This window comes from Ictidomys tridecemlineatus, chromosome 7, assembly GCF_052094955.1.
Source record: "Ictidomys tridecemlineatus isolate mIctTri1 chromosome 7, mIctTri1.hap1, whole genome shotgun sequence".
Taxonomy (NCBI): domain Eukaryota; kingdom Metazoa; phylum Chordata; class Mammalia; order Rodentia; family Sciuridae; genus Ictidomys; species Ictidomys tridecemlineatus.
In genome coordinates this window covers 43129303-43151271 of record NC_135483.1, presented here as the reverse complement: position 1 = coordinate 43151271, position 21969 = coordinate 43129303, and the positions used below count along the sequence as shown (strand labels likewise).

Sequence of the window (21969 nt, the reverse complement as noted above, 5' to 3'; positions counted from 1 at the left end):
CATATTTATGGATATTGTGCCTGCAGCTAAACCTAACAGGCATGGTTTACCTTGTACTGAGTAATGAATGTGTGTTTGTAATTTAATCATGATTTAAACTGTATTAAACTTTGTGCCCCAGGCCTTTTTAAAAAAGTGACGGTGACTGTAGAAATATTTGAAAAAATGAGTTAGAAGTTAAGAAAGCAAATAGGTTTAAAATTTGAAAATAAGTAGAAGTGTGTGTGTGTGTGTGTGTGTGTGTGTGTGTGTGTGTGTGTAAAATACCTAATGCATTTCTAGCACCATGTGTAACATTTTCTCCCAGGACCTGGGCCCAAAAGATTATACTTAGTAATTAATAATAGCTGTTATTTGCCAGGTACCTCATAGTACTGTCACTAATTCTTTTCTTTTCTTCCTTTCTTTTTTTCTAAGTGTTGTATTTCTTTATTTTATTTATTTATATGTGATTCTGAGGATTGAACCCAGTGCTTCACACATTTTAGGCAAGTACTCTATCACTGAGATACAGCCCCAGCCCCTGATGCCAATTCTTAAAACTGCTTTAAGAAGAAGATACTACTAACATCCCCATTTTCAAAAAGAAACAGAGGCTTAGGAACTTGAGTGATTTGCCCAAGATCAGGTAGCTAGTACACTGCATAGGGGATGGTTTCCAAAGCCTGTGCTTTGACTATTGCACAATATGCACACAAATAAAAGAAGTGTACTTAAAGTGTACATTCAATGAGTGTATGAGAGACAATTCCATTTTGTGTGTACATTTGTAGGTGTATATGTGTATGTACGATCATTTTGAGCAAGAGTAAGTTCTCCTTGAAAATAGATAGTATAGTTGGTATAATAAGTTGGGAGTATAAATCATAGAGACAAGAGACATTATTTTACTCTAAATCACAGTTTGGGCCTTGGATTCAGTTTCCTTTAAAATCAGTGTTATTGTGAGGTCCATATTAGTGTTCAAGACTATTTGTCACATACTAAATTCCACTTAAGTGTTAGCACTTAGTATTATCATTAATAAATTAATCAGTTACTTTTTCTTCTTAAGTTTTGATGTACTTCTCTCCTACTTATTCAAAGACTGCTGCTATACATTTAAGCTAGATTTTATAATCTGAAGGCATCAATGAACACTGACATGCTTTCCTCCTATTCAGTCTGAAAGAAGAACTATATCTCAAGGCAGGCCACTGTAAGGTTAAGTTAGAGGTATGAGGGTGCCATTGGAATTAAATAAATTTATAAAGAGTTGGGAGAGAGAAAGAGACTATTTGTGGCAAGTGTACAAAACCAAGAAAAGGCTACAGGGAGGTTGAAAACAGGATGTACTAGGTAGGGAATTCCTCAAAGGTTGATTATTGGGCAGTTATTTAGGTATTGCCTAGTAGAGTTGGGCAAAGGAATCTAAGTGATAATACATCCCCTTCTTTGCATCTTCTGCTATGCAATGTCATAGGCAGGCATAATTAGCACTAGTACTAAGGGACAGAAGTGAAAAGATGCATTTAGGAGCCATTTTGACAGTAGAAATTGGTGATAGTTGATTTAGTTGAAGGAAGAGAAAAAAGTTCTAGGTGATTCCTGTTTTCGTGCAAAAGGACCGAGCCAGGTGCAAACTTCATGGATTAGCACAGCCTTGATTCAGTGGTGAAATCACATATCTGGTGGACCACTTTCCTGGTGGAAAATGAGTCATTGGCCAAAGTGGGAATCTGTGCTTATATAGATTACACTGAGAGGTGACTTAAATTAATGAGCATGTCAATTTGGGGACTCAGGAATTTCAGATCTGTTTTTACTGGGCAAGATGGAGGGTATGGGGAAGGATTTGTTTTGGGAAAGATCAATGTTTTGGCTTTTTCCCAGAGACTGTCATTCCAGGCTTGATGGATGTCTCCTCCCCAGGGCTTGTCTTGTCACTGGGAAAGAATGTATTGGGAAAGGGTCAATGTTATCAATGTATGTTGCATTCTTCCTCATTTCCTCTTCCCAGGTCACACTATTTTGGGGTTTGTCATTTTTCATATTTAATAATTCCAAAGTTCGACCATCAAAGTATTATAAGAACAATGGGTGTCTTGTCCATAGTAGAGGTGGGAAAAACAGAACTAGCTTATTCTGCAGTCTTATCTAGTTTTAGGCTTTGAATTAAGAGTGACCCTCTGGAGATGACTTAGGAGCCAAAACCAACAAGATACAATTTTTGCAGAGTTAAATGTAAATCATACATTTAGGTTAAGAAAAGAATTCAGTTGCACAATTCAGGATGTGGGTTATCTGCTTGACAGCTAACTTAGGAGGGTTTGTTGGCCACAGGCAAAATTAATTATGCACCAACAATGTGCCCTGTTGCTGAAAGAGTGCATGCCATGTTAGAATGCATTAAGACGAGTGTAATCATCTGCCCTAGGGAGCCCAGTGGTCCCACCAGCATCTGTGCTATGAGCTCTCATTTCTCGTCTCACCCCAGGCACCATATCTTCAGAGGGGAGCACTCAGAAAGATTAGAGAGCAGACAGGATGGTCAGGGGTCTGGAAATTATGTCCTAAGGGACATGGTTAGGGGAGAATAGAGCACATTTAGGAAGAATATGATCACAATCTTCAAAAATGTAAGATTGTTACATAGGAGAATAAAACTATTTTTTATTGTTGATGTGGAAGAATTATTTAGAAGTTACAGAAAGCCAAATTACAAAAGGTAATGAATAGATGAAATTTTTGAACAGGATAAAAGAGCTCCTTTTACTGATGTGTTCATGAGGAAATGCCCAACTGTGTTTTTATGTTGGACTTGATGACTTATAAAAGGTACTTCTAATTGTGAGATGCTCTAACTCCTGTGTCATGGGTTTATAAGAAGTTATTAACAAGAGGAGTTACTAAGAATACCAGCAAAAATTCATTCTTTAAATAATTATTGAAGTAAAGCAGGCTTTAAAACTTATCAGGTTGTATGTTATATAACTGAAAACCTTTCTTTAGGAACTATCCACAACCATGCAGTGTTACTAATGAAACATGGCAAAAACTCTTTCCTGTGGGGCGGTAGTGTGTGTGTGTGTGTGTGTGTGTGTGTGTGTGTGTGTGTGTGTGTGTGTGTATGTGTGTGTGTATTTATTTTATTTCTGCAGATCTTTTCAGTAAACCATTTTGAACAACCTATCAAGAAGTCCTAAATTTCTCACCTCAAACATCTCCTCCTCAGAGGAGATTTTTGATTTCCTTACAATCTAACCTGACCTCATGTTACTTTTCATCTCATTTTCCTGGTTTCTTTCCTTCATATCTAGCACTGAGCACTAAAGGGAATTGGTGGTCTGTTTGTTTACTTATTTGTTGTCTGCCCCACTTCTCAACATATAAGCAGGATCTTTTGGGTCTTGTTCACAGTGGTACTTGTAACATTCAGAAGAGAGCTTCCAGTATGTTATAAACACATGATAAATATAACTGAATTCATGAAGCATCTAGGTTGTGAGACATTTCTCAAGGTAACTCAGTCTTTTCCTCAGTGTCCCTGCACCTTATGTATAATTTAAGTAATATGTGTTGAAGCCTGCATGTTTGCCAAGGCAACAGAATGTGAATCTTGTCATCTGTCCTTTAGGAGAAATGTGTGAAGTTAAAGGCCACCACTGAGACTTCCTTTGGTTATCTTACTCTATGAAGGATAACCTTTCTGGGTGCTGTGGCACCACCTATAATCCCAGTGACTCAGAAGGCTGAGGCAGGAGGATTGCAAGTTTCAGATCCTCAGCAACTTAGAGAGGCCCTGTCTCAAAAAATAAAATAGGGCTGTGGATATGGCTCAGTGGTTAAGCACCTCTCTGTTAAATTCCTAGGAGAGGGGGAAGGAAAGAGGGAAGGGGAGTGGAAGAGGGAGGAAGAAAGGAAGGGGGAGGGAGAGAGAAAAGAAAGAACAAACCTCAGGTCATATTTTCTTCACCCCCTTTTAACGTCTACATTTCACAATCTTTCTTGTAGAGCTTAGAATTTGTGTAACATTTTTTAGCCAAACTGCTCTGTAGTTAGTACATCAGATAAAAATGGCCTTTCTGGGTCATCTGTGCCTTTTGCAACATTTTTTTTTTTTTCTGGGAGCTAAGCTGGATCAAAAACCAACCATGATAGTCAGTCCCCCTGTGGTATTTCTAGCTTACTTTGTACAATGATTTTTTTTTTCCTTTTCTTCAGACTCTTGTATCTTCTCCTCCCACTGGATGACTTTGTTTCATATCCTGTGTAGAAAACAGATATTGCCAGCCAGTCAGGAACCCCATCTTTCCATCACCAAACCCATTCTCTTCCCTACCTGCTCTTGCTTTCTCTACCTTTCTTCTTACTACCCCAGTTGACGAGCCCCTACTCTTCTGGCCAGCATCCGCTTGTACTTTGAGTCCCATCTTCTAAATCATTTGATTCTGTAATTATCCCTCTCCTTATATAATTAGTTTCTCATTTCCCATAGGATTTTTTTTCTATCAGCATATAAATAAGCTGTACTATCTTTTTAGTTTTGAATTTAAAGGAAAAAAAATACCCTCCAGTTCTTTGCTTATTTTTTATGTTTTTCTTAATAGCAAAAGTTCTTACAAGAATTTTCTACAAGTTATTGTCTTTGCTTTCTTATATTTTATCCACAGCCCACTTCAATCAGACTTTTTTGCCCAGCACTTCACCCCTATTGTTAAGGTCACTAATGGCTTTCATGTTGCTAAATCCAGTGGCTCTTTTTGTACTTTCTTAAACTTAACCTTCCCCCTGGAGTTGACCCGCATCTTTCTTCTTGAAATCATTTTCTTCTCCTTTTCTTTCCTCTTGGCTTATGTGACACTGCTTATCCTGGAAAGCGGGAGATAGAGACTTTTGTAATCAACTGAGGGAGAAACATGGAAAGGAGTAAATAAAGGACAGAACAGGGAGAAAAAAATTAAAAAGGGCAAAGATATGGTTGGGATAATTTGTTACAGACTCTGAAATAAGCCTTTTCATTCAAATGACTGCAAGAATGTATTCCAACTTCACCTTTACAATAGAATAAGGTCTCCAAACTAATAAATGCATTGTGCTTGTGTACACATGCACACGTGTACACACACACACATACACACACACGTATATAGAACAATGTTAATTCTCAGGTGAAAACACATATGGAAGTGAAACCATTACCATGAATTCTTGGGATAAGAAATTTCATTGTAAAAGTCTCTGTCTACTATTTTTTATATTAATTTAAACCATTGACAAAAGTCTATACCAAATATAAGTAAAAATGTAAAATTGCTCAAATTTGTACCTTAATTATTTTTCTTGTCTTGCATAAATTGATTTGTGAAAGCACCCAAGATTCATTTTCTTTTGCCCTTAATATTAAAAGTCTAAACCGTGAAGTTGATAATTGTCCATGAGTGGTAAATTACACTTGGAAATCAAAGAGCAGATTTTTTGTCTCTTGAAAAGACTAGTAGAGTGGAGGAAGGGGACAAGGGGAAGGGAGGAGGGGAGAGGAAGGGAGGTATGGGGTACAAAACTGACAAAATTGTATTGTGTATATAAATATATAACAATTAATGCACTATTATGTACAGTTAAAATGCACCAATAAAAATAAAAAGAAAAGCCAGGCATAGAGGTGCACACCCTAATCCCAGTGGCTCAGGAGGCAGCGGGCTCTCCAGTTCAAAGCCAGCCTCAGCAAAAGCCAGGCTCTAAGCAACTCAGTGAGACTCCGTCTCTAAATAAAATACAAAATAGGGCTGGGGATGTGGCCCAGTGGTTAAGTGCCCCTGAGTTCAATTCCTGCTATAAGTAAATAAATAAATAAATAGAAAGAAAGAAAACTGCCATGCTTTAGAAAACAATCCTTTATCACTGATTTATTGAACTAAAAGACTAAGAGGGAACTTTTAACCTTTTTCTATGTGCAGTTCTTCCTATGTCTGACCAATCTGTTATTTGTAGGACAGGTACATCCAGGGCACATCTTCTCTGGTTTACTCAGACCATTTCAGTAGATGCCTTTGTGAATTTTGTGATCACACAGAGGGCCGCCAAAGTTAAAGACCCTCAGTTATATCCACATAATGGAGTGGTCTTGTTAGCTCATTTGGGAATAGTATGATGGAAGTCTTCAGCTCTTTAGCTGTTTCTGATTTCCTTTTACTGAGATTTCAGTGGTTGATTCTGTGGGTCACAATGTTAGAATACTGCTGGGTTGCTCAAGTGAGTTATGAATGGGTCATTAGTTCATTTTAAAATGCCCCTTTTAATTTTTTTCATAATAGCAAAAGTTCTTCCAAGAATTTTCTTACATATTATAAGAATTTGTAATATGATTTTAATGAAGTTGAGTGCTTTGATTAAGACTTAAATTGTGATTTAATTGGCATAGCGTTTGAGCATGAAGCTCAAGTGAACTTCATAAAGATATTTTCAGGTGTGTAAATGAAGTAATTCTCAAATATCTTGGTTTCCTTAAGTTAGGTAGATCTGAGCAAAGGGGCTTAAATTATTTATTTTTTCATCTGAAGGTGGATAATGTATGAGCTGATTAAATCTCTATATGTTTGTAGTTGAAAATACTAAATCTAGGAAACAACCTTTTAGAAGAAGTCCCAGAAGAGATGAAATACCTTACCTCCTTGAAGAAGCTTCATTTATTTGGAAATAAGATTTGTAGATTTGCATCTGGAGCATGTGGTAAGTTAGTCAAAGAATGACATTATAGTTTCAAATTTAACCCTTCATATTTAATAATATGAACTGAAATGAGAAAGAATTTTTCATGCTTTAATAATTTTTTTTTTGTTTTGGAGCTATTTTCACTTTTAAGGTTAAGAAATTTTTGAGGCACTACTTTTGCTTTTCAATTTTTATAACAAACATTAATTTCCATGTAGATCTAAGAGAATAAAAAAAACATTAGTGTTAAGCTTAAACCAAACTGGTGTTCATTTTCTCCTTTTCAGAATTGGTGTACATTGAGACTCTTTGGAGGTCTTTTTCCTGAGTCAGAGTAAAATATTTTGAAAACAAAAATCAAGAGGAGCTCTTTACTATTCTCCTTGTTCTTTTCATTTTTAATTTGCTCCAGCTATTAAGTCACAGTTTTTTATCAAAATGTTAAATATGAGTCAATTTGGGAAGGATTTTAAAGGAAAGATATGAGATCCAATGACTTGCAGTCTTTACTTTGTGTGTGTTTTAAGCTAAATATTTCTCCATTCAGTATGCCACTCTTATTTAATAATATAGGTACAGTGGGTTTAAGGATACATTTATGACAAAGAGATCCCAGGTGGTCTATATAGCTTTAACTCATGTAGGCACTTCACCACCTTGTTAGTTAGCTGTCATTGCAGTAACAAAATACCTGAGATAAACAACTTAAAAGGAAGAAAGGTTAATTAGGGCTCACAGTTTCAGAAGTTTCAGTCTTGGGTACTGTGTTAGTCAGCTTTCTCACTGCTATCACCAAAAGACCTGACAAGAAGAGGAAAGGTTTATTTTGAAGTTCACAGTTGCAGATCATAGATGACCAACTCCATTCCTTGGGGCCTGAGGTGAGGCAGAACATTGTGGTGGAAGGATTTGGTGGAGGAAAGTGGCTCATGACATGGCACCAGGAAGCAGAGGGTGTTTTGTTCAAGAAAGACAAAATATAAACCCAAAAGGAACAAGCCCACTGACCTACCTCCTCCAGCAAAACCCTACTTGCCTAGGTTACCTTACCCTAGGCAGTTAATCACTGTCAGTGGATGAATGCACCAATTAGGTTAAAGCTCTCATAATCCAATCATCTCTCCTCTAGACTTTCTTTCATCATCTCTTGCATGAGCTTTTGGGGAACACCTTATACCTAAACCATAACAGGCATTTGGCTCTGTTGCTTTTGGGCCTAAGGTGAGGTGGCACATCATAGTGGAAAGTATGTGAGGAGCAAAACTGCTCACCTCAACAGTGGCTTGAAAGCAAAGAGAAGGCAGCAGGAGGGTGGGGAAGAAGGGGGTGGGTTTCCAATACCCTCCTCCAGGGCACTTCTCCACTGTCCTAACTTCTTTCCACTAGGTCCTGCCTCCTAAAGATTCTACCATCTTCCAATAGCTCCATCAAGTAGGGACCAACCCATCAACACATGAGCCTTGGGTGAACATTCAAGATCCAAACCATAGCAGTTCCTAATGGCAAAACTAGAGACACGTTATAGAATTTATGAATTTCTGTGAAATTTGGGGGACAGGGGTGCCATCCATCATCAACACTGCAATCACGTTCTCATATAATAACCACAAGGTACTTTATTTATTTGTATATTTTGCAAGGTTGGGGATTGAATATGCTAGGAAGGGCTGGCTCTACCATGAGTTACAGCCTCAGCTGTCAAGGCAGAAATTTGAAAATTTCCCTGTGATTTTTTATTTAAATTATAAGGTCCTGATTATCCAGGGGTAGAAGTGATTTGGCATCAGGGGTTGAGCGTTGTTCAGTGTGGGTTGAAAGCCTTGCTGTGTTACATGGGAATCTGTCCCTCTAACCAAAGCAGATTGACCAGAACAGACATGCATCACCACCCTGAATCAGTCATACACTCTCTTTCTTGAGGGTTGTGATAGTCTAAAACAGTTTAACTGGTTTGAGAAAAATCACATGACCTGAGACAAATGGAATGAGCTGAATCTGGGTCATAAATAAATTGGTTCTGTTTCGTTGGCCATTTCAAAATTTTTAACCGGGTGCCAAAATTTTCAAGTAGGAGAGTTCACAAAAATGTCTAGATCTCTGGCTCTTTTCTGTTTTACAAAAAGAAACAACACTGTAATCATATTCCCCCCTGATAATTGCAGGGAGTTGGCTACATGGTGGTGGCTCTGGTTGACAAAGCATAAGGCTTTCTTGATTCCTGTAGGCAATTGAGGTGGAGAACTCTGTTTACCCTGACTGTGAACATTCAAACTCAGGAGTTGTGGAATGGTCCAGCATGGGAAAAGAGAGCAAATCTGTTCAAAAGAGAAAGAACATATTGGGTGGGGAGAGACAGAGCAAAGAGAGAGGATGTAAATATGGAACTCAGAGAAGCTTTAATGTGAAAATAAAGCTTCTACAGAGTTATTGGAAGAGTATATCCCTGGTTCTGAGTGGCCTTGATTTCTAGTTCCAGTTTGTGGAGAGTCTGGTTGTACCTTCTGTCTCTCAGACACCATGACTTAGCTTCTAGTACTGGGGATTGAACCCAGAGGCGCTTTGCCACTGAACTTTATCTCCAGTCCTTTTCTTTCTTTTCTTTCTTTCTTTCTTTCTTTCTTTCTTTCTTTCTTTCTTTCTTTCTTTCTTTCTTTCTTTCTTTCTTTCTTTTTTGAGACAGGGTCTTGCTAAGTTACTGAGGGTTTTTCTAAGGTTCTGAGGCTGGCCTCAAAGTTGTTATCCTCCTGTTTAAGCCTCTGAAGTCCTGGGCTTACAGGCATATGCCACCGTGCCTGAACTCTATGAGGGTATTTGTCAACAGCAACCAAAACAAAAAGCCAGAAGGAAAACAAAGGTGTATATAAAAGTGACTAAACCTTATTTTCTAACAGATGGCTCAAATGACTGAAATTATTTTCTAACAGATGGCTTACAAAATTTGATCCTGCTTAATCTGAACAGAAATCAGCTTACGTGGCTTCCTCAAGAAGTTAGCAAGTAAGTTGTTCATGGCAAGACTTGGTTAAACATTGCCCCCTTCTCTCCATCCCCATTCAGATCCTCTGAAAGCATGGCGTCCAGCCTCGTGTCCTTGGGGGATTTATACACAACACAAAGGTTCTGAGAGACTGAAGTAAGATGATGATTTCAAGCAGATGATTCCCTCAATACTTAAGAGAACCCAGAAACAACATGACTTGGGTAGTCTAAGTGGAAAAGTGGGGGTTTGAAACAAAGTTCTAAAACTGATGTTGTTATGGATTTCTCAACTCTGGGATTCTTAGCACTTGCTCAGCCACAGAATTGGGGGCATTAAATTTTATTTTATATGAGTGTAGTAAACCATTATGAGCTTGAGGGAAAAGGTAATATAAAAGCAAAGGATTTAAAACTACTATGTCATTTTCATTAAAAAAAAAAAAAAAGAAACACCCACCCATTTTATTATCACTAACAACAGCAACAAAAAATGCTGTTTTCTCCTATCCTGCACATCTGTGCCGACAGGCTGCCATTACAGTGCCTTTCCGGAGCCAGCTGAGGGTCTCATCTTTCTGCAGGCAAAACACCCTCTTGGGCTTTTCCTCTGACAGATGGAGAGAGAACTCTGTTCAGGTTTACTTTGGAGACTCTCTTTATTGCCTGTTGAACAGAAACAGATGCATTACAAAGTAAGAGCATCCAGATTTTATGGGGGTTATGAAACTACGAATAGTTGTCCACGCAGGGCTTTCTGCAGTACCTAAAGTCTGTTCCAATTCACTTGTCTATACCTCCAGCTGAGGTATTATCTTTTACAAAGAGACTTTTATAAGGAAAGTAATATTATAAGGCAGGGCACCTAGAAAAAATTGAATTAATTTAATTTGTATAGAGGAGAAATATATATAGTAATTAAAATGCCAATAATTGGCTTCCTCCCCTCTTATTCAGCTCATCAATTGATTTATGTATTGATGATGACATAATAACCAGAGGGTCACCTTAAAAGATCTGCTGAATGAGGTTTAAGACATATCTTTGTGCAACCAACCATATGACCTTGGGCAAATAATTTAACTGCCTAGGACCTCATTTTTCTCATCCCTTAACAGAAGAATTTTGACTATCTGAACATCAAAGGCCTTGCAGCTATAGTTTGTTATAATTTCATAATTCATAAAGCTTATTTCTATTTGCAGTAGGATGTACAATATTCAAGGAATCATAAATCTCAGGTGATATGTTGAAAAGTGAAGGACAACTTTCTCTGAAAAAGTAGGATGGTGAACTCGACAGGCCTCAGTTACTTTCCAGCTGGTTTTGGGTTGTCTGTATTCTTGCTTGGCCCTACATGCAAGCTGATCAGTCATCTCCCCAAGCAGAATTCCATTTCCTGACCTTGAAGAAGTTTCTTCCCCTTTCCACTCCTTAAATGTCTTCCTCTGCACCATGAGGATGAAAACAGTACCCACTTTATAGGGTTGTTCTGAGATTCAAATATGTTAATCCATAAAAGGGATTTAGGATTGAGTAAGTGCTCTGATGGATGTTAGCTTTTATTATTATGGGAAGCTATTTTTAGTCTAACTCTTTTTCTATTTCCCTCATTCACCTCTTCCCACAGACAAAAGAGTGACTCAGTGAATTTGGGAAGAGCATTGGACACGCATGGCTTTATGGCTCCTCTCCCCCCACTCTCAAGTTAGCAGTCACCTCAGCAGGAAAGCCTATGAATTAAAGTTCAATTCAGAAGAGGGCTAGTAAAGAATCTGAGAAGAATCAGGGCAGCTCTATGCTTCTCCTTCTGAGTCCTGTCTTATTTCTCAATTTGTTTAGAATCCAGAAGAGATATAGAGAAAAAGAGGATGTGTGGTGTTTTGGCTTGCTTAAGCCACATGAGCTTACTGTCAAAGCAGGGGAGGTGAGAGTTTTACCCCTGAAGGACTTTGTCATAGGTGGATCTTCACAGCTCCACAAGGAGGAGAATGTAGGCATCCTGGAGACAGAATCTCTGAAAGACAGGCAAAGTGGAAGGAACCAAGCCAAAGGACTCATTTTGTCCAAATTCACCACTAGTGAGGTTGTTATGTGAACAGCCATTCATCAGCTCACTGGGGAGGAAGGAGGACAAGAAGCTGTAAGTGTAGTTCCTCCTCAGTTATTCTTTGGAAAAGTAATTTTCCCTGCTCTGTAGAAATGCAACCAAAATGGATACTTGTTTCCTCCCTCTCCTTTTAACTCCCCCCCCCTCCGCAAGTGCATGCTGAACACATTTGTAACAGACCCTGAGTTCATTTTAGTGCCTTGAAGTGAAAAAGAAAGAAAAGCCAACTCCCATATAGTAATCCAGAATAAAGTCAATTAAACTAATGATGATACCGTGATAAAAATCAAACAGGGCCGAGTTCTGTTTCCCCAGATGTGAAGACTGAACACCCAAGAAACGCTGAGGTGTAGGAAGCAAGTTTTATTTGAAGGATAGAACAGAGATAGACTTCTTCTCAGAGAAGGGGCCCCAGAGCGGGATATCCAAAGTGTGGGGGGGTGTCTTGTCCCTTTTATACATTGGGAATTCCTTTGTTCTCATGTTCTCCTCCCCTTATCTTGCCTCTCTCCTCTCCCCATCTGGCTATGTGACAAATCACTCAAAAGATGGGCCAAGAGTGAACCAAGCAGGAAGGTAGCAGCCCAGGAAGCACTAATTAACAACTCCTACCACTCCTTGCAGGGCGAAACAATCCCTGGGGCAGGTTACCTTAGCAACAGGTTGGAGGAGGAAGGGGAAGGGCTTTGAAAATGTCAGCATTTGATTTCCTTTCCTTTCTAACCAGCCCCCCCCATCTTGCTGATCAGATTCAATTATTCATTTTTTACATTGACTGCCTTTTGCCCCCCCCCCAACCTGCTTCAATGATTATAAAAATGACTAATAAAGAAAACTCTCCATCCCTTTCTTCATAGGACCTACTCACAAAATTCCACTCCCTTTCAATCTGAGTTTTTCTTCTATGACCCTTTGTACTCCCTGCAAATGAGTCTGCTTTTTACTTTATCTAGAATATTGAGCTCCCTCAGTTCCCTTCTTTCAACCCCTTTGTCTTCATTGATCAAACTTCTTTTCTTTCTCTCTGGCTCTCTCATGGTCTCTCTAAGGTGCTCTTTCCATAGCTTTTGTTCATTCTTTCCTGCCCTCCATTTTATTGTAAATCCTTTTCAAAGGTCAAGAATGTACTTAAGTTAGCCAAATCTTATGGCATTTTCTCTCTGCTGAATAAAAATCACATAAAATTCATGACGGTATACTTCAAAGAGTTTTGACAAAAATACAAACATCAATAATATATAGAATATTTCCTATAATCTAGTGATTTCCTCATGTTCCCTTCTAGTGGATTTTTACTTCTCGTAAGCAACTAATACTGACTTTTATCTCTACAAGTAAGTTTTACCTGTTGTAGAACTAAATGAATGGAATCATACAGTATATAAAAATTCTTTTGTGTTTGTCTTATTTTGTTTAGTGCATATATATATATATATAATTTTTTTGTCTTTTGTTTAGTGCATATATATATTTAGAGAGAGAGAAATAGAGAGAGAAATAGAAAAGAGAGAGAAATAGAAAGAAATAGGAGAGAAGAGAGAGAGAGAGAGAGAGAGAGAGAGAGAGAGAGAGAGAGATTCATCTTATGATGCTTTTATCAATAGCTCATTTTTTTTTGTTTATCCTAAATGGCATTTTATTGCATGAATGAGCTGTAAAGCATTATATTTTTCTTCTGTTTATGCACATTTGGGTTGTTTTCAGTGTGGGGTTATTATGAATTAAGCAATCAAACATTCTTGTGCAAGTCTTTTTGTGGAGTTATGTTACTTCCATTTCAATTCCTAAGAGTGAAATTATAGAATCAAAAGGTAAAAGTGTAGGTATTATGTAACTTGTGAAAGATTTACCAAGTTTTAACAAAGTGTGTGCCTTTTTACATTCTAAACAGGGTTTTTAAAAATTGTATCCATTCTGGTATGTGTGAAGAAAAGTCTCATCATAGTTTCAGTTTGCATTTTCCTGATGGCTACCGACTTAAGCACCTTTTAATGATCTTATTCACTCTTTATATATCTTCTTTTGTGAAATATTTTTTGTCATTAAAAATATCTGTGTTGTTTCTTACAATTGAACTGTAAGGATTCTTTAATGCATTTGGGATACAAGTGCAATGACAAGTTCATGTACTGCAGATATTTTCTTCCAGTCTGCAGTTTATCTTTTAATTTTCTTAATGGTAACTTTTGATGGACTGAAGTTTTTAACTTTGATGATGGCAATTTATAAATATTTTTTCTTTTATGATTAGCGCTTTTGGAGAATCTTTTAAAAGAAACTTTTCCTGGCCAGACACAGTTGAAAATTATAATTATAATTCAGACACAGCGGCACAACCTGTAATCCCAATGGCTTACGACCCTGAGACATGAGTTCAAAGCCAGCCTCAGCAAAGGCAAGGTGCTAAGCAACTCAGTGAGACCCTGTCTCTAAATGAAATACAAAAGAGGGCTGGGGATGTGGTTTAGTGGTCCAGTGCCCCTGAGTTCTAACCCCAGTATCCCCCGACCACCCAAAAAAGAAATATTTTCCTATCCCAAAGTTTTCTATCTTTTGTTTTTCAATGATTGTAGTTTTAATTTTCATTGGGATCTATCATTCATCTTGAATTAATGTTTGTATATGCATGGTGGAAGAGGGTGGTCAAAGTTCATCCAGTTTCTAGAACATTTTGTTCAAAAACTCCCTCTTAATTGAATTGCTTTGACACCTTTGTCAAAAACCTATTGATCATTTATGGATCATTTGGACTTTATTTTGTTCTGTTGATTTATTTTTCTGTCTCAGCCCATTTGGGATGCTCTAACATACCATAAACTGGGTAGCTTATATACAATAGATTTTTTCCTTATAATTCTAGAAGCTGGCAGATTTGATATCTGAGAGGACACATTTTCTGGTTCAGAGAACAGTGCCTTCTCCTTGTGTCCTCACATAGTAGAAGGGGCAAGGCCACTCTCTGGGGCCTTTTATATAAAGCTGTGATCCCATTTATGAAGGTTCCACCCTAATGACCTAATGGTCCCACCTTTTAATGATCTCCCAGTGGTGATGGGTCTCTAACATATGAATTTGGGTGGGTGGCGGGGACACAAATAGTGAATCCATTACACTATCATTTTTTTTTTTTTCCAGGACTGAACTACCTTGGTTACTGTAGCTGCCTTGTAAGATCTGAAACTGGATTATAGGAATGCCTCCATACCTCCCCCTCCCCTTTCCTCTTTCTTTTCTTTCCTTCCTTCTTTTTAATTTTGTTTCTTTAGTACTAGTTCTTGCTATTCTGGGTCCTTTGAATTTCCATATAAATATTAAAATTGATTTGTCAATTTTAATGTCAAAAAGAACCCATTGAGATTTTTATTTGGATCTCTTACTGAATCTACAGATCTATTAATGGAAAAATTGACATGTTAGCAGTATTTTTTTCTTTCTACACTTGAAATTCAAGATGGATCTCTACTTTTGTTTAGAATCTCTTTAAATTTTCTGAATTTATAAATTTTATAATTTATAGTTTTCAACATAAAGGTCCCTCATATCTTTTGTTAAATGTTTTCTTACCTATTCTATAGAGAGTTTTAAAAATTATGTTTCTACAGATGGAATTCCTTAAACTGTACTTTCCGATTGTGGCTACAAGGTAGAGATAGAATAGATCTTTAGAATATTGACGTTATAATTTCTCTCTCTGCTTTCAGTTTTACCTTTAGTTTGTTAATTTCAATTATATCTCTTTGACATTTAAACTCAACATTTAAGTTCTTGACCATCCCTTTGATTTTTAAGTACTCTTCTCCCACACCTTTAGAGATTACTAGTTGATCTGAGTCTTTTTCTATTTCTCCACTCATGACTTGTCTGTGTGCCTTTTAAGTTTTAATTGTCAGGTATTCATTTTTCTGAGGACTCCTCCTGTTGGCTTCCCTCACTCTCTTTCCCCGCCTCCATTTTCTACTTTTTTCTCCTGTCACTCACACGGTTTCCACCATTGTGTGCATGGAGTCCCCTCTCAGTTGCTCTCACTGGTGTGATCCCTTCCCTAACCTCTAGTCTCACACTTTCAACTGCCTAAGAATAATAAGAGAAATAATTCTGACTTTGAGACCAGAGATGATACCCGTGTGGAGAATCAGATTCTAAGTCCCTGTTCCCCTGGGGCACCTGAAAAGAGCAAAATGACTCTTCCACAGAGGAGGGGGTCGAAAGCTGGTGCCCCAGGGAGTGAGGGAGTCCTTTTATAGATTTCAGATTTCCTTTGTTCTTATGCCCCCTCTTCTCATTCTGCCCTCATAACCCAAAACATGGGATGATCCAAATGCAGGAACAAGCCACCCAGGGGTACAGGCAGAAAGGGAGCCACCCAGGGGCTACTCATTCACAACTCCTTGTAGGGAGGAATAATTCCCTGGAGGCAGGTAAACTTGGCAACAGGTTGGAGGAGGGGGAAGTTTCTGGAGGTATTAGCATTTTATTTCCTTTTGAATCAGCCCCCATCTTCCTCACCCAGTCATTCACTACCTATAGGACTGTCCTTTTGTCCACTGGCCTCAACTTCAGGGTTATACTGATTATTATATTTAATATACAATTCATGCTTCGTGGTAACAATTCCCTTCTGTTTCCTTATTCATAACATTTTTATAGCTCAGCATTCCCTCTTGTGGTTTTCCTCTTTTACTAGTTCTATTTTTCAGAATAAAATAAAAAATGTTAGTTCTTCCAAAAAAAACTTGTGATATACCTCAAGTGCAATATCTGCCATAGTAGACTCACATTTCCTTCATGTTCATTTCCCTATCATCTTCCTTTCTTTTAAAAAAATTTTTTTAGTACCTAGTGGTATTTTCCTTCTGAGTCACATCTCTGGTTCTTTTTATTTTTTTATTTTGAGACAAGGTCTCACTAAGTTGCTTAGAGCCTCATTAAGTTGCTGAGGTTGGCTTTGAAATGGGGATCATGGGGGATCCTCTGCCTCAGCCTCCAGAGCCTCTGGGATTCAGGTATACACCACTGCACCTGGCTATCCAGTACATTTTTTATCTTCACTTTCTGGTTTTAATGTCTTTTTCTAAACTGTGGTATCCGAAAGAGCAAAATTTGTGGTTGATTCATCTTTGTGTATTCCAGAGCAAAAAATTAATACTGCTTGGTACTAGATATGTCTTTACTATTTATCTATATCTATTTATACCTATATCTCTATCTATCCATCCACATGTATATGCATGTCTTTCTTTGTCCTCTAGCTTCCTTTTTGATAGTTAATGTATAAGTATAAAGATTGAAAATAAAATTTTACTTTTAAAAAAATCTATATATTTATTATATAACATATTTATGACATAGACATCTGATTATAAAGAAATCCTTTTTTTAATATTTATTTTTTAGTTGTAGTTGGATACAATACCCTTATTTATTTATTTTTATGTGGTGCTGAGGATCAAACCTAGGGCATCACCTGTGTTAGGCGAGTGCTCTACTGCTGAGCAACAACCCAATCTCCAAAAAAGAAATCTTTAAAAATTAAATTTCAGCAAAGACTTTTTTGCTAAAATGACTTACAGTAGATGTGAACACTTGACTAAAGTGAACCTCAGATGAGGTACGTAAAATAAGTGACACATGGCTTCTGATGGGTCGTGCCTGTACTGTGGATTCTCTTATTATGAATTTCATTCATATGCTTTTTTTTTTAAGATTAAAAAGCCTTACACATCTGAGTTTAAATTGCAATAAGCTAGTCAGCATTCCCACAGAACTTTGTCTCCTTAAGAATCTTCGTGAACTTCAACTTAACTACAATGAACTCAGTTGCATACCTGAAGAGATTAAGTTCTTGAAGAAGCTCCAGAAGTTTCTTCTGGTCAGGAACTACATTGAGGTTTTGCCAGAGGTAAGCAAAGCATGGAACCTTGTGTTTTGTTTTGTTTAAGTGAGTAGTATATATGTTTAATCTATAACCATCTATATAGAATAAAGCACAGGTTCATTTGAAATATGTGCTGGATGTCTTCCATTTTTCCTCTTTATCTGTCATCAATTCTTTACAACCTGCTCTGTGCCTGGGCAGTTTATTAGTTATAGGCATCTAACAAAGGAGTTAGAGCTCCTTTGTCCTCTGGCTTCTTCTTGGATATAACCAATGATATCCGTTAGCTCAGAATGAAAGGGCAGGAGAGAGAGAGAACCAGAAGCAATTACTATGGCACCTTCTCTGGCAGGGTGAGCTAGGTTTAAGGAGCCACTTTTCTAAGGTTTGAGGAACCTTAGCTTTCTTAAAACTAGTCTTTTATAAATAGTGCCTTTACTAAACTTTCCTCAGATTTCCCAGTTTGAGAGTTCTATTCTACCAGGAACATGTCAATACATTTACCTTCCTTCCTTATGCAAATTAGAAATAATTTGACAAGGAATGCATGTTGTACAGCAAATCAAGGAACAAAAAATTAGCAGATTAGAGCAGTTTATGCTAAGTGAAGCTTGCCAATCCCTAAAAAACAAATGCCAAATGTCATCTTTGATATAAGGAGAGCAACTAAGAACAGAGCAGGGAGGAAGAGCATGAGAAGAAGATTAACATTAAACAGGAATGAGAGGTGGGAGGGAAAGGGAGAGAGAAGGGAAATTGCATGAAAATAGAAGGAGACCCTCATCGTTATACAAAATTACATATAAGAGGAAGTGAGGGGAAAGTGGGAAAAAAAAACAAGGGAGAGAAATGTATTACAGTAGATGGGATAGAGAGAGAAGATGGGAGGGGAGTGGAGGGGAGGGGAGGGGGAATAGTAGAGGATAGGAAGGGCAGCAGAATACAACAGACACTAGTATGGCAGTATGTAAAAATGTGGATGTGTAACCGATGTGATTCTGCAATCTATATATGGGGGAAAATTGGGAGTTCATAACCCACTTGAATCAAATGTATGAAATATGATATGTCAAGAGCTTTGAAATGTTTTGAACAACCAATAAAAAAAAATAAAGGACTGTGGGTGTAGTTTGATGGCAAAGCACCCCTGATTCAGTCCTCAGTACCACAGGAAAAAAAATTAAAATAAAAAGAGTAATAACTTGCAAATTGATTCTAAAAAAAATTAGCAGATTGATTAGGCATGTATATAAGTGAAAACTCCCTACCATTTCACTTTTCTTTTATAAGAATAATACTTTTAAAATTTTTATCTATACTATAATCTGTGATGACATGGTGGTAGGCTGTAACTGAGTGAATTTCAAAAATTTTATTCTAAAAATTCCAATTTCTGTAAACACATAATAAATGTTAAAATTATAAAATAAATCTATTAAAACAAATTTTTGTTTGAGGGAAATCTATAAAAGCTGCAATGCATCATCATATAAAACAATTTTTTTAGTGTTCACAACAGTTCTGTGACATCACACTTCTTATTATTACCATTAAAATAAGGAACAAGAACTGTTGTAACTTGACACAATATTGAAAGAGAAAAGGGGGTGATGCCCATATCTGTCTGATTTAAACATATGTTCATCAAATTTGACCTTACTCTTATTGCAATTTTATAAATCCCAAGAAGTATAAGTTTTTAAAATTAAAATTATAATCAGTCCTATCATGAACTTTCATCTAAATAATGCCTTGGATAATTTAATTGTTTGGACATTTAATATGATTCAATCTATCATTTTTATTTTTTGCTTGCATTATAAGTGATAAGGCATTATAAAAACTCTTTGTTTTCATAAAGAGCAAATTATGAATCTTTTCTTCTACATTGTAAATTACATTTACACTTCTTGTGGCTTTAGAAGTAAGGCAGATAGATCATAAGGTAACAATGGCAGCAGAATTTGAAAGCTCCCAAAAAGAATTTCAGAATTCATAAACAAAGATAGATAATTAGGAACTAAAATAAGAGTGGTCAACATAAGGTCTAATCCATCTTTCCCCAAACCACTCTCCAAGGGTATGAGTCTTGTGTATTCTTTTGAGAACATGTGTTTTCAAAGATGCTATCATGGACTGAATGTTTGTGCCCCTCCAAAATTCATATGTTGAAACCCTAACTTACAATGTAATGATACTAGCAAGTGGGGACTTTGGAAAGTGATTAGGTCATGAGGGTGGACCCTCATAAATGGGATTATTGCCCTTATAAAAGAGGCCTCAGAGGGCTCTAAAGCTCTCTTTCTACCCTGTGAGGATCTGAGAAGTTAGCAGTTTGCAACCCAGAAGAGGATATGCTGGAGTCCTGACCTTGGACTTGCAGTCTCCAAAAATGTGAGAAATAATTTTTTGTTGTTCATAAATTTCCCAGTCTGTGGTACTCTGTTTTAACAGCCCAACTTAGATAGGTATATCACCCCTTCTTGGAGATTTAGAAAATGCATTAGTATGTTAAAAGTCTTGCGAAGTCCTATAGTAAAGCTGCTTAACTTTGTTAACAGAGAATTTCCTGAATTTAACTTAGATTTCATACTTGATAGCAATATCCCATGGAATCTGCTTTTGTAAAATTGGACAAATGACAATTTTTTAAAAATTTAAAGATGTAATTCATATGTTTTCATTCATCATAATAAATACTATGAATACTATCCTTTAACTCAGTGATTAGTATATAGTTGACATTAAATATATGGTTACGTTTTTCTTCCTAGCATCCATCTATGCTTATTCTCATAATGGTATCAGCATTTAGCTTTGTGAAATTCCCCCTTCTCCAATCACTTTGTGACGTTTCCTTAGTGTTGACCTTTCCCACTGGTCAGGTCAGGTCAGGTCCAGCATATCAGAATATTCCATCCCACTAGACGTAGTGACTTGGTCAATGATAGGCGTTTGACTTAAGCTAGATCAATGAGAAGGAACTTTGCTGGACTCATGGGAAACGAATGCATTCTTTGTGTTGTGATTGGTAAACTGGGAAAATGCAAGCCCAGATCTACTAGTTTCTATCTTGCCATTCTTTAGGAGACTCTGACTTCAATGTACTATCACAAAAGAAAGAGACAATGGTACTACTGAACACCTAGAACCAGCTGTAGACAATATCAATATTTAAAAATTTTTCTGTTACCTCAATTTACCCATTTGTTTATTTGGGTTGGGTTTCTATTAACTTGCAATCTAAAGAATCCCAAGAAATTAATACACATGACATGCATAAAAGACATTTCATAATCTGAATTCTTCTTTCCTCAGTCCTTTTTGCTTACTATCTTTTGGACCAACTACATGCCTTATGGTTATCTCCTAGGGATTCTTGTCTCTTAATTGAACATTCTTTATTGCAAACATATCAAACAATCTCAGCTTAAACTTTATTTCTTCTGGAAAGCCTTGTCTGATCTCATAATACCAAATGCCCTATAATTTTCTCTCATATTTCTGTATCTTTAACGCTTCAGAACACTTGCCATTCACACAGTACAACTTTGTCATCACTCATTTGTGAGTTTTTAATTCTTGATTAAGGAATTTTGGAGAATGTAAATATGTAAAGATAAAACCACGTCAAGAACAAAAAATATCAAGAGGGATCAATAGCAGCAGTCATGAACAGCAAGAACAAAAAATGGAAAAGAAACTTAACAGCCATAGAGTTAGCACTATCAAGTGTTTCAAGTGGCTGGAAAGCCCTTATATTTTAACTTGTAGATACTGAGGACATATTGAGAGTTGGAAAGTCTTTTAAGCTAACACAATAATGAGAGTATCATGGCAATGTAAGGTTTTGTGGGACTTAAGGAGAGGACTTTGTGTGTAATAGATGGTATATTTCCCTTCAAGGACCTGTTAGTCAGCTGTAGGAGTGGGGACAGCAGACAGGCTTAGTTAGCTATTCAGTTGCAGGGAACCTCCTTTCTTCTCCAAGCTCATTCTCTTCCTGGAACCTCCCAAATTCCGTGATTGACAGCAAGGAAGGGTTATAAATAGATGGCTTTTTCTGCCTGATAGAGAACAGTTTGGATGGCAATACCCACTAGAGCTCCCGACCCAGTTGAGTGAAGTCTATTGGGTCTGTAGCCCACCTTGACTTTTCCATTTGCCAATTCTACTTATTGACCCTACTTTTTATAGGGTTAGGTCCTTAAAAACCATCTAGTACCCCAAATTCCATCTCAACATCTGCTTTCAGGGAATGAAACCTGTGATAAGATCAAAGAGATAGACAGTTGTCACAACTAAAGAGACATAT

The 21969-nt window shown here is 37.1% G+C and overlaps 1 protein-coding gene across 2 annotated transcripts in view; it reads left to right on the top strand.

Moving 5' to 3' along the window:
* The window catches only part of Lrrc69 (leucine rich repeat containing 69), a 102057-nt gene that overhangs the window by 10022 nt on the left and 70066 nt on the right, over window positions 1-21969 (top strand). The window contains exons 2-4 of one of the 2 annotated variants that reach the window (XM_005328680.4): window positions 6585-6711; window positions 9618-9690; window positions 17483-17678. The exons of the other annotated variant lie outside the window; for it this stretch is intronic. Of the exons in view, the coding sequence (XP_005328737.1) occupies window positions 6585-6711; window positions 9618-9690; window positions 17483-17678 (396 nt within the window). The remainder of the gene's footprint in view (window positions 1-6584; window positions 6712-9617; window positions 9691-17482; window positions 17679-21969) is intronic. 2 annotated transcript variants of the gene reach the window in all.